The 25,160-nt window shown below is 41.2% G+C and overlaps 1 protein-coding gene across 1 annotated transcript; it reads left to right on the top strand.

The window, feature by feature from the left end:
• Nucleotides 1–2,008: 2,008 nt before the first annotated feature.
• Nucleotides 2,009–15,899, top strand: slc30a2 (solute carrier family 30 member 2). Its single transcript, XM_024422688.2, has 8 exons — nucleotides 2,009–2,899; nucleotides 11,596–11,804; nucleotides 12,997–13,143; nucleotides 13,319–13,472; nucleotides 13,691–13,928; nucleotides 14,774–14,879; nucleotides 15,073–15,207; nucleotides 15,403–15,899. The coding sequence occupies exons 1-8, from the start codon at nucleotides 2,808–2,810 to the stop codon at nucleotides 15,546–15,548; spliced, it is 1,227 nt and encodes a 408-aa protein (XP_024278456.1). The 5' UTR covers nucleotides 2,009–2,807; the 3' UTR covers nucleotides 15,549–15,899.
• The last annotated feature ends 9,261 nt before the right edge of the window (nucleotides 15,900–25,160 follow it).

Genomic DNA, 25,160 nt, shown 5'->3' with positions numbered 1-25,160 from the left:
CTGTGTTTTCCTGCACCAGGTCAACCCACAGTCGAGCTCAGCTGAACACTGATTGGCTAATTATTTTATAATTGTTTTATCAAGGGAGGCCAACTTCTTGCAGGCAGCAATCAACCAAATGTTACGAACACAATATGTCATACTCTTTTGGTCCAGACAGCACCCGATACATGGGCTACACATACTGAGACAGAGGGGCACGTGTCCCTCGCTCGGATGATTTCTCCGGTGAGATTCAGCCACTTGCGAACTAATTGAAATTTACGAAAACACAAGGGAGAGAATTTTTTATTAGTCAAATATTTGGGTAAGCCTGGCTTCCCTTGGCAACCATGAATACGCATCACAGCTCACAATATGTAATTCTAAACCCATTTCTAAGTGTTTTGTGTGAATGGGCATGATCATACGATATTAAATGTTTCATTTAGGTAATGTATAGGATCTAATGTAATATTTGAAAAATGTATTTTGGCAAGCTTAGATTTATCCAAAGATGAATCTTATCCAGTACAAGTGATGGAATTGGAAATACATGCAACACTATAAACGCCAAGCCATTGTCAGAGTTCAGCAGAACAACAATAATCAGGGTTGGTGAGTAACTGCATGTAATCTGATTACAAAAAAACCTAGCTGTAATCCGTTACGTTACCAGCAAAACTATTGTAATCAGATTACAGCTAATTTACTTTTTTTGTTGTTGATGATTGCTTTTTGGATTACTTTTACATTCAGAAAGAATGTTTGAGAAAAATACATTGTCATCTTTCTGTTTTCTCTGACATTCAATTCAGCATTGAAAAAAGGCTCAAGTTTAAATTTGTTCCGCCTGCAAATCTGACCACAAATCAGAGACCTCTATGATGACAAACACCAAATGTGTTTAATGGATCATTTGTGTCTTCTTATAATCCCTTTTAAGGGCAAAGTAATCCAAAAGTAACTGAAAGTAAGTAGGGGGGTGAAATTGATTTTTTTAAAAATCATTATCAAAATGCCTATGTGGAATACAAAGATGCTGGCCCATGTTGACACACTTAAAACTGCTGTGCCTGTCAACAACTACCATCACTCGTTTAAAGGCACTTAAATATTTTGTCTTGTCCATTCACCCTCTGATTGGCACACATACACAATCCATGTCTCAATTATCTTCAGGCTTAAAAATCCTTATTTAACCTGTTTCCTCCCCTTCATCTACACTAATAGAAGTGAATTTAACAAGTGATGTCAATAAGGGATCATAGCTTTCACCTGGATTCACCTGGTCAATCTATGTCATTGAAAGAGGTGTTCCTAATGTTTTGTACACTTGGTGTATTGTGGTGCAGTGTGCTAAAGCACTGAGGAGGAAAGAAGACGACTGGGGTACAAATCTTGAAATCAATTAACATTACATTACGAAAATGGTTAGTTTATAGATTATGTTTTTTTAATCTTTATTCATAAAAACTAGTCTGCGAAATGTATAGGCCTAGCCTACGTTTCACATGAAACACGGCTATTAGTCGTGTTTGCTTACGACGCAAACGGCATCGATTTCAGCACCAGTGAACTGGACAGCTCCCCTAACTGGATCATGTGAAAAACCGAACACGCCCCAAATGAAACTCTTAGCTGTCGCTCTTACAGGTTCACTACATGTTTGTTAAGAAATACTTTTAAAAAAGGCTCATAAATAACGATGCATCTGGTACAATCATTATAATGCTTAAGTTATATCGCAACTGGGAAATGAGGCCCTGGCTCATTGTTTTATCTGTGGCAGCGCCATTAAAGCCATCTACATTTTGAAGTTGTCCATTTTCTTCTTCTACTACTTCTGAGCTGGCAAATAAACTGAAAAGGGTGCATACTGCCACCTGTAATTATGGAAGGTTTTCTCAGGAGTATAATTAACTGGCTGAGCTATCCTGATGACCCAGATGGAATCATGTGATCCTTCCTTAAAACCCCATAGGAAGTCCCACCCAGTTGACAACTTCCAAATGGTGAAAGTCCTCAATGGCGCTGCCCATGCTAAAAAAGGATTTGGGGCACTCAAGTCCTCAATCGATCTCTCTGCTCCATCCTTACCGCTTGATGTGTGCCAAAGGTATTCCGCGAATTTGACTCAGATTTTTTTAATGCACACAGCATTCGAAGAAAATCCTGGCTGGTTCTACTCTAGTCATTGGCATAGGTGCAACCTGATATTGAATTTGGACATGCTGAAAAGTTGTGTTACCTCTGAATGTCTGATGCTATTTGCATGTCATGACAATGGCGTTTCATTTGGAAATGGTCATTGAATAAACTATAGGCTATGGTCAATGTCCACGACGGTAATGAAGCTTTCAGTAATAGGTAGCAGCCTACTTGTAGATACTGGCTTTTGCACTGTAACGAAGGACACAATCACAATTCTAAACTTGCTATTCCTCTCAATTTGCTAGGTTAGCCGCCAAAAATATCTTGCACTTTTTTGACGTCGACACACGCTGTCGATACCTTTTTAAGGGCTTGGCTGTTTCCAGTCAGTTGTGACTTGTAGCTGCACCAAAGCAAACGCCTGCACATTCACAGCCAATTTCACCACTTGGGCTATAGGCTACTGCAGCAGTGGAATTGAGAGTAGGCTACTAGTTTGTATCGGGTCCGATATTTGCAACTGGTGATACTTATTGCCATGAAGGATTTAATTCGTTTTATTAGCACAGTTGGTATGGCTTGGACGACCATTTAAGATACGGTCGGAAAGATCGCCGTGAAACTCCACATCTTCAGATTCTGCTTAATTTGTTAGATACAACGGGTGACAAGACATGAACATGGATACCACTGTGAATTCAGGAAGAAATTCCGAGAAATCTCACCTCGTGCACGAGATGAATGCCAAAATGTATTCACTGAAAAGGTAATGACACTTTTTTTCCCTTCATGTTTGAGCTGTGATTATTTCATATGAAGCCAAAATAATATAGATGTTGTGATATTTGGTTCATTCTACATGCCATATTCTGATATTTTAGGTTGCGCATTAGCCTACAAAGAGGGAGAATATATTTGTACAATTATACAAACACAGTAGACTGGTCTATTTTCTTTTATGCAGTAATTTTAAGGGTTTATTAAACTGAAAATATTTAGGCTACGGTGCAGGGCAGTACTGTAGGTGTACACTTTATCTTGTGCTGTGATTGTTTTAAACTGTAGTCAGTGTAGCTTATTGTAATTGTTGGAGACATAGGCAACCAAAACCAAACTGATAGTCCTGTTTCTGAAAACATGCGGTAATGCAACGAAAATGTATGTTTCCAAGAAGTAGGTTACACATCCCATGCGGGGATAGCTCACGCTGCACATAGAAGACATTCACATTTGTAGCCTATAATTTCCAAGGGTCCAGTGTAATAGAACCGTAGTTGCCGAATTTAGCTTTATTCACGCTGAGTCTATTCTTAACCTGTCCGGGTGCTGCCAATAAGCAGGCAGTGTGTGAAATGTTTTGTCTGAATGAACAAATCATTTCCATGCTTGGCTTCGTTTTCGACATTATTTGACGGATGGCCCGAGGGAAGTTCCATGATCACTGGTAAAAATCTCTCATTACGAGATCTGATGGGAGAATGGCGAAACACCCTGAGACCTTAGCAATTATATTAACTCATTTTTAAGTAATAGTAAAAATAAAAGGGGCGTTTGCAGATTTTTATCCGTCACTTTTTTTAAATGTTCAGATACAAAATTGTAGACAATTTTATTTAGTGAGCTATATTTTTGTAAAATTACAATGTGCTGCCAATAGATTTAAGAAAATCCTTGAAATAATTATCTATTTAAAATGTGCATGGGGGAAAGTCATGTTTATTAAAAAAAACAGACAAGCTAAATAGATTATTAGGTCTACCTATTTGTGTAAAAGAAATGCTAAATATAAAATAGTTTAACCTAAACGAAAACTATTAGTCTATTTTAGTAGCCTATGGGTTTAATATTTGATTCCCAATTGTAATCGCAAAAACAAAAGGTTGAATGAAGATGATTTGATTTCAGCACCATGAACAGCAGTCAAGTTTAAAGACTAAATAATAATTTGTCCTTAACTGACTTTCCTAATTAAATAAAGGTTAAATAAATTAAAAAAACATTTGACAAATGCTCGTTTTTTTGCCACTCAAGTTGGTTATTGACGTGAATAGAAATAATAAACTTATATTGCAACAAATAAACTATAGAATCCATGACGTTATATTGATTTTGGGAATGTATTAAAATATGAATAGCTAATACCCTATCCTTAGGGAAGTACATGTCCATCATCATATGGGAATTGGGCCTACACTGGATTCAGAGTGCTGGCGAGACCTGGCTATCGCCAAGGAAAAGTCATAACCCATTCGGCAAAAACTGGTTGAATAAACATGGTTTCCACGTCATTTCAACAGATACAAAAAAATGCAATGTATGATGACGTTGAATCAACGTGGAAAACTGTTTGCAATTGCAAAAAGTCTTTAATCTAAGGGATTTGTCTTTTTTTTCTCACCCAGTTTGCAACCTAAAAACAATGACATGGTGACATATTTTGTTGATTTCACGTTAGTTGACAACTGAACCAAATGTAAATCAAAACTAGACGTTGAACTGATGTCTGTGCCCAGTAGGAAGCCAAAAGTGTGTTTAGTTAACGGCATTAATAGGCCTATAGGAAATGCCCCACGATATTTTATTTATTTATTTGCCTTGTGTTGGGGTTAAGTGGACTCATATTTGTCCTTTGTTTTTAAATTGCAGTATGATTTGCTTAGTCAACCCCACCATATAATCCCCCCCCCCAAAAAAAATGGAATAATTGCTAAACTAATTGTACATATTAGCATCAGCAAACACGTGTTATACGAGGTGTGTGTTACACGTATACAGACATTTGTATAGAGCCTAAGAACGGTTTTAATGTCTTTAATCAAATGATCCGAGAATGCTATTAGATTTTAATAACATAATTTCATTTTTAGTTAAAGATTCCGAACAGTTATTCTGATTCCCATAATATTTGTTTGTGATAGAAATGCTCACAAGGTTTTGAAGTACTTTTTCTCTCACTGCTAACTACCAGGCTACCAGGCTACCAGGCTACCAGGCTTATATTCACGAGCTCTCCCTGACTGATAGCTCTTCGAAGTGCCATGTCAAGAAACTTGGATATAGTGAGCAGGGTAGCAGTAAAATCATCTCAAGCTAATTTGGTGATAATCAATGCAACTCAAACAACATTGAAATTGCATCAATTATGTTTTAATCTCCCGTTTGCCATGTCTCTTGTGATGCAGCACTGAAGGATGTGTTGACATGATAACTCCTTTTGTTCCATGCTGGCTGAAGACCTAGCTAGCCAGTAACTAGATAACACCAGAAACATATAAGTATCTTTGTCATAGATGAATGGTGCAAACTTGAATTTGTTGACACCCTACAGTCAAGTTTTGGCACCAGTAGATTAGCTATTCTACTCCCCTCTGCAAACGCATTCTCCAATGTTGGTTACAAGTAGGTACTTATTTAAATTAGGTAAGAGAATATCTTAATAGAATTGGTTTGTTAAAATGAGAGTTATGTCAGCCTATCCCCATAATAATCCCGAATTCTGAATCCAAGTCTTTGGCATGGGGGGGGACCAGTAACTTTATGATCAAACTTTCAGTGTAGAAGCAACAGTCATTGTTTATACTTTGGTCATACTTTGATCTGGTTTCATCGAAATATCATCCAATTTAATGTAAAATATGATTTTGACTGTTCATGACCTTTTGGATAACTCTCTCACGGATTTTGACCCTCCATAAACACCAACACAATAGTTATTTTCTAACGCTATTCGCCATTCTACTTACCCTTACATACCTTACTAAACTAAAGTGATACTTTTTTTTTACAGATAGGCTAATTGGGTTCTATTACAGTGGGGCAAAAAAGTATTTAGTCAGCCACCAATTGTGCAAGTTCTCCCACTTAAAAAGATGAGAGAGGCCTGTAATTTTCATCATAGGTACACTTCAACTATGACAGACAAAATTAGATTTTTTTTTCTCCAGAAAATCACATTGTAGGATTTTTTATGAATTTATTTGCAAATTATGGTGGAAAATAAGTATTTGGTCACCTACAAACAAGCAAGATTTCTGGCTCTCACAGACCTGTAACTTCTTCTTTAAGAGGCTCCTCTGTCCTCCACTCGTTACCTGTATTAATGGCACCTGTTTGAACTTGTTATCAGTATAAAAGACACCTGTCCACAATCTCAAACAGTCACACTCCAAACTCCACTATGGCCAAGACCAAAGAGCTGTCAAAGGACACCAGAAACAAAATTGTAGACCTGCACCAGGCTGGGAAGACTGAATCTGCAATAGGTAAGTAGCTTGGTTTGAAGAAATCAACTGTGGGAGCAATTATTAGGAAATGGAAGACATACAAGACCACTGATAATCTCCCTCGATCTGGGGCTCCACGCAAGATCTCACCCCGTGGGGTCAAAATGATCACAAGAACAGCGAGCAAAAATCCCAGAAACACGGGGGGGCCTAGTGAATGACCTGCAGAGAGCTGGGACCAAAGTAACAAAGCCTACCATCAGTAACACACTACGCCGCCAGGGACTCAAATCCTGCAGTGCCAGACGTGTCCCCCCTGCTTAAGCCAGTACATGTCCAAGCCCATCTGAAGTTTGCCAGAGAGCATTTGGATGATCCAGAAGAAGATTGGGAGAATGTCATATGGTCAGATGAAACCAAAATGGAACTTTTTGGTAAAAACTCAACTCGTTGTGTTTGGAGGACAAAGAATGCTGAGTTGCATCCAAAGAACACCATACCTACTGTGAAGCATGGGGGTGGAAACATCATACTTTGGGGCTGTTTTTCTGCAAAGGGACCAGGACGACGGATCCGTGTAAAGGAAAGAATGAATGGGGCCATGTATCGTGAGATTTTGAGTGAAAACCTCCTTCCATCAGCAAGGGCATTGAAGATGAAACGTGGCTGGGTCTTTCAGCATGACAATGATCCCAAACACACCACCCGGGCAACGAAGGAGTGGCTTCGTAAGAAGCATTTCAAGGTCCTGGAGTGGCCTAGCCAGTCTCCAGATCTCAACCCCATAGAAAATCTTTGGAGGGAGTTGAAAGTCCGTGTTGCCCAGCAACAGCCCCAAAACATCACTGATCTAGAGGAGATCTGCATGGAGGAATGGGCCAAAATACCAGCAACAGTGTGTGAAAACCTTGTGAAGACTTTCAGAAAACGTTTGACCTCTGTCATTGCCAACAAAGGGTATATAACAAAGTATTGAGAAACTTTTGTTATTGACCAAATACTTATTTTCCACCATAATCTGCAAATTCATTAAAAATCCTACAAAGATTTTGTTTCTCATTTTGTCTGTCATAGTTGAAGTGTACCTATGATGAAAATTACAGGCCTCTCATCTTTTTAAGTGGGAGAACTTGCACAATTGGTGGCTGACTAAATACTTTTTTGCCCCACTGTATGTAAACTGTGCCAGTGAGATCAAATTTATGGCATGTTTTAAGTGTGCACAGTGTGTGGGGATGAGGGTGTTGCAGTGTCCCCGAGTCTTCAGATCAGCAAAGAAGGATGGTCTTTACTGTCAGTCACCCATGCCTGAGAAATCTTTGCTGCAAGCTGTGCATGTGTTCTTGAAAACAAGATTACCATTTGGGAGAGGATGGAGTCAATATAGCCTATGTTTTTTAAAGGCCCAGTGCAGTCAAAAACATGATTTTCCTGTGTTTTATAAACACTATATAGACAAAAGTATGTGGACACCTCTTCAAATTAGTGGATTTGGCTGTTTCAGCCATGCCCGTTGCTGACAGTTGTGTAAAATTGAACACAGCCATGCAATCTCCATAGACAAACATTAACAGTAGACTGGCCTTACTGAAGATCTCAGAGACTTTCAATGTGGCACCATCATAGGATGCCACCTTTCCTACAAGTCAGTTCGTACAATTTCTGCCCTCCCAGAGCTGCCCTGGTCAACTAAGTGCTGTTATTGTGAAGTGGAAACATCTAGGAGCAACAACGGCTCAGCCATGAAGTGGTAGGCCACACAAGCTCACAGAATGGGACCACCGAGTGCTGAAGCATGTAACACGTCTGTCCTTGGTTGCAACACTCACTAACGAGTTCCAAACTGCCTCTGGAAGCAATGCCGGCACAATAACTGTACGTCGGGAGATTCATAAAATGGGTTTCCATGGCTGAGCAGCTGCACACAAGCTTAAGATCACTATGCACAATGCCAAGTGTCGGCTGTGTGGAAGAACCTGACTGGCCTGCACAGAGCCCTGACCTCAACCCCGTCGAACACCTTGATGAATTGGAATGCCGACTGCGAGCCAGGACTAATCGCCCAATATCATTGCCCGGTTTCACCAATGCTTTTGTGACTGAATGGAAGCAAGTCCCCTTAGCAATGTTCCAATAACTAGTGGAAAGCCTTCCCAGAAGAGTGGAGGCTGTTATAGCAGCAAACTGGGACCAACTCCATATTAATGCCCATGATTTTGGAATGAGATGTTCGACGAGCAGGTGTCCACATACTTTTTGTCATGTAGTGTATATTCCCACTGAGGTTAGAATAATACTGTGAAAGTTATGATAATGCCCTTTTAGTGTAAGAGCTGTTGGGGAATAAACACCTTACATTTCTGCCTGTTTTGGTGGGATGGCGTCTTGGCCTGCCTGGTGACATCATCAGGCGGTAAATTAGTTAATAGACCAATAAGAAAGTGAGTTTGAAAACTCTCTGGCAATAAAAGCACATTTTCAGTTTTCCCCTGCCCACTCAGACCACTCCCAGACAGTCCTAGCAAAATCCTTGCTTGAGAAATTGCTCTTTGCTAAGAAGCTATTTTTGTTTATTTTTGACCATTTTAATTGAACGCAAGGTACTTAACCTAATTGTTACCCAGAAGTGATTTAATATTGAGATAAAAACATCTGCATTGAACCTTTTTTTAAATGGATGGAATAAAGATGAAATGACAGATTTAAGAATTGGATTAGGAGAGAAAATGTTATAGGCTACAATGTGGATGCATCTGCAGAGCTTCTTCTAAGATCATAATTGCAGACAGCAGTGCAAGGTCTACTGGCTGCTGTCCAGCATCAGTGTCAGGTTCTGTAGACAGGCAGAGCAGGCCAGTTCCCTTGTGTCTGAAAATCTGAAGCTCTTTGATTAATCATGCTTGAATTTGGGGCCTTGTCAGTCTGGCTAACATGAATGGCTATTAGCCTTATGACAGACCTATTTCCAGATGTCCCACTCAATAAAAGGCACCAAGGTAATAGTGCTCTGGCGTCACATTTCAGATTGCTGTCAAGATCTTTTGTACCAAATGACCTCAAGAATCCCTGCTCCAGCCCGTCTCTCTCGATTTATTGAAGATGATAGTAAACTGGGCCATGAAAATAGTAGTTCATCAGATTTCAGTGGATTCATCATATTTTGACCAGCCCTTTGAACAACACAGCACCATCATTTATTACATTTCCCAAAATGCCCCTAAATGTGGCATATGCCCCAACATGGCATGTGATAGGCCTATGCCAACCTATCTACAGTGCCAATGGCTCTCCAGGATGAGCGACGCAAAAAGAATTTCATTTTCCAGCTAATTAATCATTTGCTGACTAATCATTTAAACAGCAGGCCTAAACAAATAAAAACTAAGTCTTCAGGCTGTCTTTTCAAATGTATTTCTTAAAGGCCTAGTGCAGTCATGTGATTTTCCAGTGTTTAAAACCATACAATGCCTTCAGAAAGTATTCACACCCCTTGTGTGCTTTGCACACCTGGATTTGCACACCTGGATTGTACAATATTTGCCTTTTTTATTTTTTGACATTTAAAATGTTACTCTTCAAGCTCTGTCGAGTTGGTTTTTGATCATTGCTCGACATCCATTATCAAGTGCTGCCATAGGTTTTCATGACGATTTTAAGACTACTTTAAGCAGGCCACTCAGGAACATTATGTCGTCTTGGTAAGCAACTCCAGTGTATATTTGGCCTTATGTTTTAGGTTATTGTCCTGCTGAAATGTGAATTTGTCTCTGTCAGATGGAAGGCAGACTGAACCAAGTTTTCCTCTAGGATTTTGCCTGTGCTTTAGCTCTATTCAGTTTCTTTTATCCTAAAAAAATTCCATAGTCCTTCCCGATGACCAGCATATCATGATGCAGCCACCACCATGCCTGAAAATATGAAGAGTGGTACTTACTAATGTGTTGGATTTGCCCCAAACATAATGCTTTATATTCAGGACAAAACTGTATTTCTTTGCCATGTTTTTTGCATTATTACTTTAGTACCTTATTGCAAACAGGATGCATGCTTTGGAATATTTATATTCTGTATAGACTGCCTTCTTTTCACTCTAATTTAGGTTAGTATTGTGGAGTAAATGCAGGCTGTAACCCAACAAAATGTGGAAAAAGTTGAGGGGTGTGAATACGCTGAGTCTCTCCTCGGGCTCTTTAGTCTGCTTGTCTTGAGCACAGAAACCTGGAAATACATTTGATCAATCATAGTGTACACCAAATACATTATGTGTATCTTTACTTGTTTTAAAAAAACATTTTATTTTTCGTTTTAAATCTACAGTAGCAAGACAGTTGAAGGAAATAACAATGCAGTGTGAGAGTTACAGTTTGGGAGGGAGAAGAGAGCCCAGTAGTGTACAAGACACTGCTGCAGAACCATTGTAGAACATTGAACTAATTTGCATTCATGTTTGATTCTAAATCTATGCTCTAGAATTCATCCAGATTGGACAAGATGTAAAATATTTACTGTGGGTAAGACATCCCTGTGTAAAACTGTAATGAGCCTATGTTACGGCTTTGTCAAATATCCATCTTAGAATTTTGATGAACCAGTGGAGGCTGCTGAGGGGAGGGACAGCGCAATATAATGGCTGGAATGGAGTGGCATCAAACCATGTGTTTGATACCATTCAACTTATTCCGCTCCAGCCATTGCAACTTATGTATGACAGATGGACATTTGAATAGCCTCCATGCGTTGGGTTAGGATGTGAGGGGGTGTATTTGTTCTCATGTCCCCATGGTGTGATTAAACAGAAGCTGTTTTCCACTCGGCCAGCTCCTTTTAACCTGCGTGTCGCTGGACTGATGGAGTCGGGGCCCAGAGCTGGGTTATCTCCTGGAAGCCAAAATTTGAGTTTTTCCACTTCATTTAGTCTCATCCTCATTGCACATGGGGAGAGAATAGTTGCGGTATGTTTCTTTTTTGTGTATTTTCCATGTATAATTATTTTTGTTTTTATCTATATATATATATGGGGAGTGCGCTACATTCTGATGATACAAGAAGACAGGGGCTGAACATCAACCCCAACAAAACCATGTGCATTTTTACAATGCATACATATAAAAACATCCAAGTCCATTCGATATACTTTAGGTTGTTATGCAGTATCATCTTATGAAAAGATCATAAGACAGGGCAGACCTACTGTATGTATGTTTCATAAATGACGTTGTCATTTCCTTTCCCATCCCAGTTCCTCTTCAGACTCCAAAGAAGACTATCCCAACTTCCCACTTGAGAAGGAAGATGTGGCTGGTGCCATTAAGCTGAAGCAGCCTGTTGGCGCCCATTGCCACGATAACAAAGCAGTGAGTGAGGAGAACCATGACATGCTGCTGGCTAAGAAGAAGCTGTACATCGCCTCCATTGTGTGCCTCATCTTCATGATTGGAGAGATCATAGGTAAGGCTGGGTGATAATATTCCTCAGTCTAAAATGCTCTTTCATACCTAGGGCCAGGAGCTTTTCCTAACCAGAAAAAACTAACGCCCCTTATTAGAAGCTACTGACTACTGAGATCAGAGTAATGTTTTTTTTTAAATTCCTGGTCACATATAGGAAATTCTATTGGCCATAAACTGTAATCTATACAAACTATGAGTAGGTTCCTTAAACTTTGAAGTCAAGGTGAAGTTTTTTGGTGATCACTGCCAGTGAAAACTGGGTTTAAGGCCATCTGAGTCAGTAGCACCATGGGCAGTTCTCTGTAATGACGTTTTAGAGGCTACTAGAAATGCGTCCAGCCTTTCATGTCGAAATCCTCCCCTGGAAAAAAGACATGTCCTGTCAGCCCAAAGCACAATGGAGAGGAGGTAAAAGTGAGGAAAGCATGACGGTGACATTTTATATTCTATATTTAATGTCGACTTCTTTCCGGGGCTTGGAGTCATCCACTTTCTTCACACTGACTGTTGTAAAAAGATATTCAACGTTTATCTCCTAGTCAGCGACTTTTACTGTGGGAGAAACTGAAACTCAGAATTGTTTCTATAATTCTTTCCCTTGACATTTGGAATGAAAGTGACTGAAACCATGCTGTCTTTTGTACAGTACTACTCAATTTCATTTCAAGAGGCAATTTCAGAGTTTAGCTGATGACTCAGATTCTTTCAAGCGTTGTTTTTGCATTATGTTATCAGTAGATTTTTATTTAGCTGTAATGGGAATCAAAACTTAGGTTTTTATTTTAAACACAGCCTGTACTTTCATTCATGAGACTCATTCATCATCAATAGCATCTAAAACAGGGGTACTCAAGTACCATTTGAGAAGGTCCGGTTATACATTTCCTAGGTGGTAAAGGTCCGGCTGGATATTGTCGTTTATCGGCGTCGTAATAAACCCCCACTTAACCCATGTGACCCCAAACTGTTCACACCCCTCTTGTTGACGGACAACAAAGAATTCAAGCAACTTTCGCCAAATTCTACACGTTTTATGGGGATGAGATTTGTTTTGCCGTTTTAAAACTATTTTCCTGCAATTCTACAGATCTTTCCATATCTTACGTGTTTATATGATACCAGGGGTCGAAGCCTGACAAACATGAATATTATGTCTCCCTGAGACATCTCCATTGTCTGTGTATCTACAGGTGGCTACCTGGCCCACAGTTTGGCTATTATGACAGATGCAGCTCACCTCCTGACTGACTTCGGCAGCATGATGGTCAGCCTGTTCTCCCTGTGGATCTCCTCTAGACCACCCACCAAAACCATGACCTTTGGATGGCACCGCTCAGGTTAGGCCCATGACGTACCAGCTTAAAACATCTTTGAAGATACTTTCCCATTTAGTCCCCAGAACACATGGTGAATGTTGTCATAGCTGAATAGTAATAGCCAGGGTCTCAATTCTCTAAAATGATGGATCAACAGATGCGTGGTACTGATTGTCACTGTCTCCAACCCCCACAGAGATCCTAGGAGCGCTGGTGTCAGTGATGTCCATCTGGATAGTGACTGGGGTGCTGGTTTACCTGGCCATTGAGAGGATAGTCAAGAACGACTTTGAGATCAACAGTCAAGCGATGCTCATCACCTCCGGTTGTGCCGTCATAGTAAACATCATGTGAGTGGTTCATTCTCACGGCTTTATAGCTTAGTTCTAATCATCTGCACTTGATTGGGGAACAAAATGCACATAGTGAAACAAATACCTTAGCTGGTGTCAGCCATTCTGCTATGTTGTCTTTTTTAATGTTCATCAGCGTATATAAACTTAAGGATAAAGACAAAAGAACTTTAGACTATGGACATGTATCATCCTCTATTCCCTCCCTCCTTTAGCATGGCATACATCCTCCACCACTCCACCACCTTCCATGCCCAGAGCTCAGGCTACCAGCAAATAGACGAGAACGGGCAGAGCCCTTTGGGTCACGGCCACTCCCATGTGGGCCACTCCCACACCCTGCTGGGTCATGGCCATGGCAACACCAGTGTGAGAGCAGCCTTCATTCACGTGTTGGGAGATCTCCTACAGAGTGTTGGGGTCCTAGTGGCTGCTATCGTCATCTTCTACAGGGTCAGTAACAAATACTAGTGTTTACACCTTACAGTACACTTACATTATGGCTCATGTTATACTGTATTTATTTTACAGTATAACATAACATTTTTAGAACCCTTTTACTCCCCTTTTTCGTGGTATCCAATTGGTAGTTAGTCTTGTCCCATTGCTGTAACTCCTGTACGGACTCGGGGTAGGCGAAGGTCGAGAGCCGTGCGTCCTCCGAAACACAACCCAGCCAAGCCGCACTGCTTCTTGACACAATGCCCGCTTAACCCGGAAGCCAGCCGCACCAATGTGTCTGCGAAACGCCGTACACCTGGCAACCGTGTCGGCGTGCATTGCACCCGTCCGGCCACAGGAATCGCTAGTGGGCGATGGGACAAGAACATCCCTGCCGGCCAAACCCTCTCCTAACCCAGAGGACGCTGGGCAAATTGTGCGCCGCCCCATGGGTCTCCCTGTCGTGGCCGGCTGCGACAGAGCCTGGATTCGAACCAGGGTCTCTAGTGGCACAGCTAGCACTGCACCACTTGGGAGGCCCATACTGTATTTATTTACAGTGCAACATCTTCATGTTCACTGAAAATGTCAGGTTCTTGGGCAAAAAGTCGTAAATTGACATCTAACAATATACCATTTGGAGAGATACAACTGTTGTGCTATTGATGTCGCTCAGTCTCAGTAGGAAGGGGTTAACGTCTCATCACCCTGCAAGATGTTGCTCTTCCATTAGAAACCCTCCCTGTGATCCAAGTGGCCTAATGTGTTATGGCATCAGTAGAGCAGCACCCCATCACCCTCTGATGCCACTGTCTTCTGCTTGTGTCATTCTCTCTCCTGTGGACCTTCTGTTGCAGCCTGAATACAAAGTAGCAGATCCCATTTGTACCTTCCTCTTCTCTGTGTTTGTCCTTGGGACCACAATCACCATACTCAGGGATGTTTTCAGGATACTCATGGAAGGTAAACTCAACAGGCTTTTCTGTTTCTCCTGCTCTGAAGTGAGCCAAGGTGAATTCAAAACAATAAAATTGTTTATTCAGACATTTTCCTCAGTTTGTCAATTCATTTATTTATATAAAAATGCACAATAAAGCATTGCCTCGTGTCCCATTAGCTTTTTTGAACGGGCTAGGCCTCTGTCCTCATTCTACAGGGGCTCCTAAGGGAATAGAGTTTAACTCGGTGAAGGAGGTGTTGCTGTCTCTGAAGATGGTGAAGTCTATGCACAACCTGCGCCTGTGGGCCTTGACCGCGGGACAGACCCTGGTCTCCGTCCATGTAGCCATCGGTGAGACCCAGCCTCCCTTAGTCTGACACATGACATCACTCCATTTAGATTGTGCGTGCACAATCTACCATGTTGATTCACATGCTGCCAGTAGTGGCCAAAAGAAACCAGTTGACACAAGCAACTAAACTATTAGACATTACAGCCCAAAAAGCACGATTGTTGACATCTGTTATGGCCATTGTTGTTTCCCAGAGGAGAATGCCGATCCCCAGAGTGTCCTTAAGGAGGCTACAGAGATCCTCCAAACCAAGTTTGGTTTCTACAGAACCACCATCCAGGTGGAACCCTACTCTGATGACATGGCCTACTGCACACACTGCCAGGATCCCATGGACTAACAGCAGTGGAGGCTGCTGAGGGGAGGATGGCTCGTAATAATATCTCGAACAGAGCAAATGGCATGGCATCAAACACATGGAAACCATGTTTGATGTATTTGATACCAGTCCACTCATTCCGCTCCAGCCATTACCATGAGCCCGTCCTCCACAATTAAGGTGCCACCAACCTCCTGTGACTAAGACTCACAACTACCATGGAGACAGGAGAGAGCTGTCATTTTGAAAGGAAGTGGGTACTGTATACATACAAAAGCATACAGTGCCTTCAGAAAGTATTCATACCCCTTGACTTATTCCACATTGTTGTCACATCCTGGATTCAAAATGGAATAAATATAAACTGCTAAAAAAAAGGGAACACTTAAACAACAATGTAACTCCAAGTCAATCACACTTCTGTGAAATCAAACTGTCCACTTAGGAAGCAACACTGACAATAAATTTCACATGCTGTTGTGCAAATGGAATAGAAAACAGGTGGAAATTATAGGCAATTAGCAAGACACCCCCAATAAAGGAGTGGTTCTGCAGGTGGTGACCACAGACCACTTCTCAGTTCCTATGCTTCCTGGCTGATGTTTTGGTCACTTTTGAATGCTGGCGGTGCTTTCACTCTAGTGGTAGCATGAGACGGAGTCTACAACCCACACAAGTGGCTCAGGTAGTGCAGCCATCCAGGATGACACATTAATGTGAGCTGTGGCAAGAAGGTTTGCTGTGTCTGTCAGCGTAGTGTCCAGAGCATGGAGGCGCTACCAGGAGACAGGCCAGTACATCAGGAGACGTGGAGGAGGCCGTAGGAGGGCAACAACCCAGCAGCAGGACCGCTACCTCCGCCTTTGTGCAAGGAGGAGCACTGCCAGAGCCCTGCAAAATGACCTCCAGCAGGTCACAAATGTGCATGTCTGTTTCTGACCGTTTGAGCAGACTCCATGAGGGTGGTATGAGGGCCCGACGTCCACAGGTGGGGTTTGTGCTTACAGCCCAACACCGTGCAGGACGTTTGGTATTTGCCAGAGAACACCAAGATTGAAAAATTCGCCACTGGCGCCCTGTGCTCTTCACAGATGAAAGCAGGTTCACACTGAGCACATGTGACAGAGTTTGGAGATGCCGTGGAGAACGTTCTGCTGCCTGCAACATCCTCCAGCATGACCGGTTTGGCAGTGGGTCAGTCATGGTGTGGGGTGGCATTTCTTTGGGGGGCCGCACAGCCCTCCATGTGCTCACCAGAGGTAGCCTGACTGCCATTAGGTACTGAGATGAGATCCTCAGACCCCTCATGAGACCATATGCTGGTGCAGTTGGCCCTGGGTTCCTCCTAATGCAAGACAATGCTAGACCTCATGTGGCTGGAGTGTGTCAGCAGTTCCTGCAAGAGGAAGGCATTGATGCTATGGACTGGCCCGCCCGTTCCCCAGACCTGAATCCAATTGAGCATATCTGGGACATCATGTCTCGCTCCATCCACCAATGCCACGTTGCACCACAGACTGTCCAGGAGTTGGCGGATGCTTTAGTCCAGGTCTGGGAGGAGATCCCTCAGGAGACCATCTGCCACTTCATCAGGAGCATGCCCAGGCGTTGTAGGGAGGTCATACAGGCACGTGGAGGCCACACACTACTGAGCCTCATTTTGACTTGTTTGAAGGACATTACATCAAAGTTGGATCAGCCTGTAGTGTGGTTTTCCACTTTAAATTTGAGTGTGACTCCAAATCCAGACCTCCATGGGTTGATAAATTTGATTTCCATTGATAATTTTTGTGATTTTTGTTGTCAGAAAGAAAAAAGCATTTAATAAGAATATTTCATTCATTCAGATCTAGGATGTGTTATTTTAGTGTTCCCTTTATTTTTTTTGAGCAGTGTATATACCGGCCTGTTATGGAACCCCAATGTCAGGGGAAAGGTCTTTAATTTACTGATCAACGACCTGCCGTGCACGGTTTTGGCATGTCACCTTCGGACGACAGGGACCGGTATTGGAATCCGGCTCGAAGGACCAAATTGTTATGAGAATTTTGTTATCAATGTTCATAAACTTCAAATAATCTACTCCGCAACCCAGAGTTTGTAAGATTCTGGTTTAAATGAAACGCAGATTTCTCAGTTTACAATAGTCAAAATGTTTATTCATGAGGACGTCCTAACATAAAAAATGCAAACCCAGTCTTTATAACAAATCTTAAGCTACGCCTTGCTTAGACAGTCTGTTTTTCCACTACATAGATATATTGTTTAATCTGCATGGTTTAATCTTTCATAATTTTATAATCATTCAACAAATTATTTTATCAGTAAAAAAATCTTCATTTAATCCATTTGAAATCCAGGCTATAACAAAATCTGGAAAAAGTCCAGGGGTGTGAATACTTTTTGAAGGCACGAACTGTCAATGTAAGCTAGGAATGGAAACACTGTGCACCATCATGAGACCAAAAAAAACATTTTCTGATCCATCAGGGTTACAGGACATACTGTGTTGTATGTGCACCATATCATGCCAAATATTTCAATATAAATACCATCCATTCAGGAGCTATTGATATTCCAGAAAATGAATTTCTTGCCAAGAAACTGCATCTCGGGGAGGGAGACATGTTAAACAGGAAAATATTCTGAATGTATCAGCACATATTTCTAGTACTGTATGCCATTGCTTCACCAGACTGTGCTGATGTCGTGCATTTTTAGACTTAGCCATTTGGCTTTAGCAATCCCTCATTGGCATGGTGCATTAGGGCAACAGCACAGTGTAATAGCTTGTCTCTGAGTTCCTTGGAGTAGTACATTGATATTGACATAAGAACCCTGAAACCAATGAGATTGCTGTCTTACCCAGGCCTTTATCTGTGCTTCAGTTGAGGGTGTCTGCCAAATGGTAGCATTTATATTGTTCACAATGGAAAAGAGTTCTGGTTCAAATTAGAAAATTGATTATGTCAGTGTGAGAAAGCATCCTACAAGCTCACTCATCTCCCTCAGAGGAGGAATCCTGAAGACATACCAATTTACAAAAGGAGTTGGTCGATTTAGACACAGCCCACAATGCTAAAACTATCTATGCTCTGGGATATGCCCTAGGCAGATATAGCAAATAGACTGGCTGATACTCAAACAGTGCTATATTCCTCATTTGAAACTCGCTGGAGGTAGGCTACATTGGAATGTGTTAAATTACCCCTCCAGTTGTGCAGTTTCGTTGACATCATAGCCACGCCTGGACGTTTTCTTTCAGTGGTTTGGGATGACACAAGCGAGAGGTCAAATGAACGAATCCCATCTCTATACTCTCACCTGTCCACATTCTCAAAAAGCATACCCATACACAGTCCTCCTCACCCACTCCCACGCTGTCATAGGCCTACATGCCATGGAGCTTTGCACAGGGTTTTTGTTTGTAGTTCCAGTGCCTCCACACTGCCTCAACAACCTTCCTACATTCAAGAGAGGGTCAGTCAGTCAGCTTTCTGCTCCATACCTATACACTCCCACCACATGCATGCACGCACACCTGTCAGTATCATAAAAACAAACAAGCAAATAATAGTACATCTCTTCAGAAAATGTACAGTGATAAGTGAATTGTACAAAAAAGTCCAACCTGTGACACGCTGACACTTTGAAATATAAATGGCACTCGCCATTCTTGTTGTACTTTGATGCCTGCAGCCAAGTGTCCATATTGTAACCTGCACTGAAAATGAACAGAAATGGACACACATTCTTCACTGAACACTTGCATGAGTGTTTATCATTCAGATTGTGTAATAAGGATGTCTTCATACGACTGCTCATATGACTATTTGGTAGGGATTACGCTTCTAAATGTCACTGAACTATCCGCAAATCTATTTGGATCACTTTTGATAAAAGGAAAATATATATTAAATGTAAATATTTTATTTTCATTTGTAAACCATATGGAAATGGAACAAAGCAACAGGAGGTCAAAACAACAGGAACCAACTGCCAGTGTATTACTTTTGGACCAGAAAGTGGTTATAAAGCATCTTTCACCCAGGCAAGTCTACTCAAATTTAAAATAAATAACATTATTTGTTCACCAACTAAGTGTAATGTTTCAGAATGCTGTCTTGTATTGTATTGCAAATATCAGTATTGTTTAAAAGTGTAAATGAATTTGATTTATTGTATAAAATCAGTCTGAAGTCTTGTGTGTAAATGTTTGATATATTAAAATGAGTGGTTGCAGTTTGATATTTTATTTATTTTTGGTGAGATTTTTGTAAAACTTAAAATAAAAGTGAGCAGATAACTGGTGGCTATGAATTATTTCATTATTTTCAGAGCTGTAAACTTTACAGGCCAATACTATTCTTCATTAGTGTGATCCAGATAATGCAGTCATAAATCTCCAGTCATAAGGACAACTAATTACATCGATTACTGTAGTTTACTGTACAGAGCAGCAGCAGGAAATATTCACATATCACCATTACTACGGCTTTGTTCGAGAGCATCAAATCAATGATGTATCGTGGGTAAATTGTGACTGACTGATTTGCAAATAGTAATGAGTTGGTCAGTTGCAATGTCGAACAAGGCCAGAGGTGGCTATCACTTCCTCCCCTACCTACACTTTGGCCGTGTTCGAGAGCATCAAGGCGACTGCCGACTGACTGATCTACAAATCACGACTCATTATTATTTGTAGATCAGTAAGTCAGAATTGACTCATGATACATTGTGGTTTTGATCCTCTCGAACATGGCCGTAGTAATGGTGATATGTGACTCAGTGGCGGTCGGTGCCATTTAAGATGAGGGAGGTTGATATTTTTTTAATGAGCATGGCCTTAGTCATCCAATATGCTATAATAGAACAGTCAGTCATATTCCATTCACCCAGTTCAATGTAACATCGATAGGTTTAGGCTACTACATGATAATCACATTTTCCCTGTACCCACCATGAGGTTGCTACAACCTAGCCTATGAATGAAAGTTTACAACGTAGGTGCACAGGTCGAGGGAATTTTGAGTAATCTGTACCGGTACCCCTTGTATATAGCCTCACTTGTTGTTTTACTGCTGCTGTTTCATTATTTGTCAGATACTTTTATTTTTTTTTTATATTTATTTTTTACTTAACACTTATTTTTCTTAAAACTGCATTGTTGGTTAAGGGCATATAAGTAAGCATTTCACTATCTATACCTGTTGTATTCGGCGCATGTGACAAATACAATTTGATTTGATTTAATTTAATGGTGACCGACAGTTACACATTCAATACCGCCTTGAACACTCTGGCCTGCATCTAGCCTCTCTAGGGTGTAATCATTAGTCCATCAGTTGCAAATGAGCGTATCTTTTGGACAATGTTTATGCCCGTTTACTTCCATTTAATGTTTTTTTAACTGTATCGGTGGAATGAATACACCCCTGATCACACGCAAACAGTTCACTTTCATAGTAGCCACATAAAAGCAGAATGATCACTTTGCTTATTGTATATATAATTCCTTCTCGCAACTATCTACGTGCTCTTCTCCTCTCACCTTTTCACTTTGTTTGTGGACTTCAGTGCACAACACATCAGCTGTCCGTGACCAGGCAAGCCAAACTTTCATATCATGACCGCTAACCGCTACACATCATTGTCACGTCATAGTCACGTCATAGTCAAACAGAACTACTAGAACTAACACATTAGCAAACCCGCTACAATCATGCAGTACAGTGTACAGTCATAAAGCAGTTTAGCAGGCCCCAGTGGCAATAAATTAATAAAACCAAAAGCTTACCTTGACTTGGAAGGGTTCCAATGCTGGATAGCCATAGCCAGCTAGCTAACATAGCATCCCTCTCTGTTTGAGCTGGGTGTTTCAGTAGACTAAACTTGCTAGCTGTATTTTTGTTTTTTAAAGACTTGTTTTTAGAGAGGGGGATTTTTAAAAGTAGAAGTTCAAAATGTTTGGGTACAGAGCTGGATGGTAGGACAGAACTCTGCAGGTTACCTTTGCAGTAGATTGCAACACCGCCCCCTTTGGCAGTTCTATCTTGTCTGAAAATATTGTAGTTTGGGATGAAAATTTCAGAATTTTTGGTGGTCTTCCTAAGCCAGGATTTAGACATAGCTAGAACATCCGGGTTGGCAGAGTGTGCTAAAGCAGTGAATAAAACAAACTTAGGGAGGAGGCTTCTAATGTTAACATGCATGAAACCAAGGCTATTACGGTTACAGAAGTCATCAAAAGAGAGCGCCTGGGGAATAGGAGTGGAGCTAGGCATTGCAGGGCCTGGATTCACCTCTACATCGCCAGAGGAACAGAGGAGGAGTAGGATAAGGGTATGGCTAAAAGCAATAAGAATTGGTCGTCTGGAACCGAGAGTAAAAGGAGGTTACTGGGGGTGATAAAATAGCTTCAAGGTTTAATGTACAGACAAAGGTATGGTAGGATGTGAATACAGTGGAGGTAAACCTAGGTATTGAGTGATGATGAGATAGATATTGTCTCTAGAAACATCATTGAAACCAGGAGATGTCATTGCATGTGTGAGTGGTGGAACTAATAGGTTGGATAAGGTATAGTGAGCAGGACTAGAGGCTCTACAGTGAAATAAGCCAATAAACACTAACCAGAACAGCAATGGGCAAGGCATATTGACATTAAGGAGAGGCATGCTTAGTCAAGTAATCAAAAGGGTCCAATGAGTAGTGAGGTTGGTTGGGGTCACGGCGATTCAGACAGCTAGCCGGGCCATCGGTAGCAAGCTAGCATAGGATGGAGGTCTGTTTTTAGCCACCTCGTGTGTTTCCGTCGGTAGGATTAGTGGGGTTCAGTGTGGTAGAGGGGATCAATCCAATTCGCAAAAAAAACAATAGATATAGTTATAGAGCCCAAGAAAAAATAAAAATAAAAATAAATAAATTGTCCGATAGGTCTATTCTGATAGCAGCCGATAAGACAGCTAACGATTAGCGGACCGCAGATGGGCGTTCAGGTAACGTCGCGATGGAGGAGCCAGCCGGATAACTCGCTCGGGCAGATAACGTCGGTAGTCCAGTTGTGAAGGCCCGGTGAGGCTCCGCGTTGGCAGTAAAACGGGTCCGGATAGGTGATTGTAGCCCAGTAGTGACTGATGGAACTATTCAGCTGGCTAGCTCCGGAATACTTGATGTTTGCTCCGGAATCGACGTAAGCCGATAGTCACACGGATAGCAGCTAGCTAGCTGCGAGATCCAGGTATAAATGTCCAGAGTTAGCGGTTGAAATCCGGGGACATGGAGAGAAAAATAGGTCCGATATGTTCCGGTCCGAGCCGCACCGTACAGAAGCACCTGACAGAGTGCTTCTGTGGCTACTGTAAATCTTCATTGCAAAACAATATTTTAATCAATTATTTGGTGACGTGAATATATTTAGTATAGTTTTACCTAAAAAGGATAACTTTAATGTTTCACTATTTAGGTTTTTATTAAATTCAATGAGGATGGTCCTCCTATTCCTCCTCTGAGGAGCCTCCACTGATGTGAATGCTTTCATACTATCATTACACCTTAGCTAGTGTAAAGCACCGGCAGCAATTTTTCAACTAAAACGTTTTGGGTGATACTTAATTCTCAACTTGGAAGTTACCATTGTCTTCTCAACTACTATCACTAGTTTCAGATGGAACTTTGGAATTAAAAAAGGGCCCCGTCACTAAGGGCTCTATTCAATCCGCATCACTAAATGCTCCTGCTTTAGCCCCAAATGAAATATATGTTTGCCCCATGAGGTAATCCAACAGTATAGAAACTGCCATTTTAAGAGTAGGCCTATCATTGGCCTAGTTTGAGTGGTAAGACTGAAGCAACTGACTGCAGACGGAAGTCGAGAAGTGAAGTCGGGAAGGTGCATCTACAAAACTGATGTGGTTTTCAAACAGCGAGGCTCAGTGCAACATGACAGTGTTGTCATTGTTTATAAGAGTATTTCTTAGTAATGTTGAAATAAACATGTTTCCAACCCTATTTCTCACCCCGATCACCAATGTCCATTTGGTTGATCAGTGTCAGTGTTTTTGTTTTCCATGCTGAATAATGGACATAAAGTAAAACATTGAGTTTCTATTCAATCTGCTGAGAAAAGATCAGGCTTCACCACTGATATGCAGCAGCATATACAAGCAGGCTGGTCTCATATGCTAGACATAACATAGTAAAGGTAAATTTGAGACGCTCAATTAGTAGGATATGTTATGTTTGGTATGATTGCATAAGACAGACGGTCACTTAAAATCAAATCAAATCAAATCAAATCAAAAGTGCTACACATGATTATATCAAAACAAGCATTGCAATTTCTGAAAATCTCCCTAATATATCTGCATTAATAGTGGAATGTTAGTGTTTCACAGTATTACTTACCCTCCAGTGTTGTGTGATATTCACCTATTGATTTCTCCCACCGGAGCAGCGTCTGTTGTCAAAATGGGAAAGCTGTTTTGACTTTGTGGCTGGGTTATCTAGTGGAAATGTAGGCCAATGTAGAAATCGTCTACCCCCGAGTCCAGGTTGATATAAGGCAGTGCTGCTGATAGTCTTATACTGCTGTACCTCCAAGTCCATTCCTCCCTGGACCCTTTCCCACCATCAACAGCTCTCAAATGGGGTAGAAGTCAAATAGTGGCTACATTCAATCAGACAAGGATGGATCACTGCAGATAGCCCACGATTACAGTTCATTCATTACAGTTACTCACTACAGAGGTAACTACAGGCTTAACTACAGACTTTCATTACAATCACTAACTCCCGGAGGCCTTGACCTAGTTCCCTGGTACTACACTATAGGGGAAATGGGAATACGAGGAAAAAGGGCTCAGAGATTTAGAAAGGACAGAAAATATTTATTTTTATAAAATTAGATTGACAGACCAACCCTCAGACAAAGTATTAACTCATTGGCTCAGAGACAAATGTAAAACATGGTGTATGCCTGATAAACAGAAACGGTGCATCTGAAAGTGTGAGATAGAAAAGGAACGGTGGCAAGAAAGGCAGAAGATAAGAATGAATGACCAGAAAAACCCTAAAGTGCCATGGCGTTGCAATGACGCAGTGTATGGATTCTATAAGAACCTTCAAGCGAGTCCTCAGTTTACAATGTATTCATATACAAATAAAAGTTCTAGTAAAATAGCATTTATTTTTCCTTCTCAAAAAAGTTCAATATAAAAACAATTGTGGTCCTTTGTAGCTCAGTTGGAAGAGCATGGTGCTTGTAATGTCAGGGTAGTGGGTTCAATTCCCGGGACCAACCATACATAAAATGCATGCACGCGTGACTAAGTCACTTTGGATAAAATAATCTTCTAAATGGCATATACTATTATAATGGGCTTTTACTGTCCAAACAAAGCAGTCAATTATATTCCTTGGGGGCTGGATCCTACCTTGAGATCCCCTCCTGTAACTCAAATTTCCATGCAAATCTTATTTTGACATGTATGTTCCATGTGTGAATTCCAATTTAGAATGCATCCCTAATATTATTCTTTAGGAAGTGGAGAGAGGAGCACATTTCAGTACTGAGGGGGAGTTACAAGGAGCAGAACTCCAGGAACCTATAGCTTCTCTGTGGTGTGTCTGACG

The sequence above is a fragment of the Oncorhynchus tshawytscha genome, linkage group LG05 (assembly GCF_018296145.1).
Source record: "Oncorhynchus tshawytscha isolate Ot180627B linkage group LG05, Otsh_v2.0, whole genome shotgun sequence".
Taxonomy (NCBI): Eukaryota; Metazoa; Chordata; class Actinopteri; order Salmoniformes; family Salmonidae; genus Oncorhynchus; species Oncorhynchus tshawytscha.
The sequence above is the reverse complement of the archived record's forward strand: the minus strand, read 5'-3'. Positions and strand labels throughout refer to the sequence as shown.

Excerpts from the sequence above, each read along its gene's own strand:
- slc30a2 (XM_024422688.2), top strand. The coding sequence starts at position 2,808 with ATGAACATGGATACCACTGTGAATTCAGGAAGAAATTCCGAGAAATCT. Across the intron at positions 11,805-12,996 it reads CATGATTGGAGAGATCATAG|GTGGCTACCTGGCCCACAGT; the intron begins GTAAGGCTGGGT and ends GTGTATCTACAG. Across the intron at positions 14,880-15,072 it reads TTTCAGGATACTCATGGAAG|GGGCTCCTAAGGGAATAGAG; the intron begins GTAAACTCAACA and ends CTCATTCTACAG.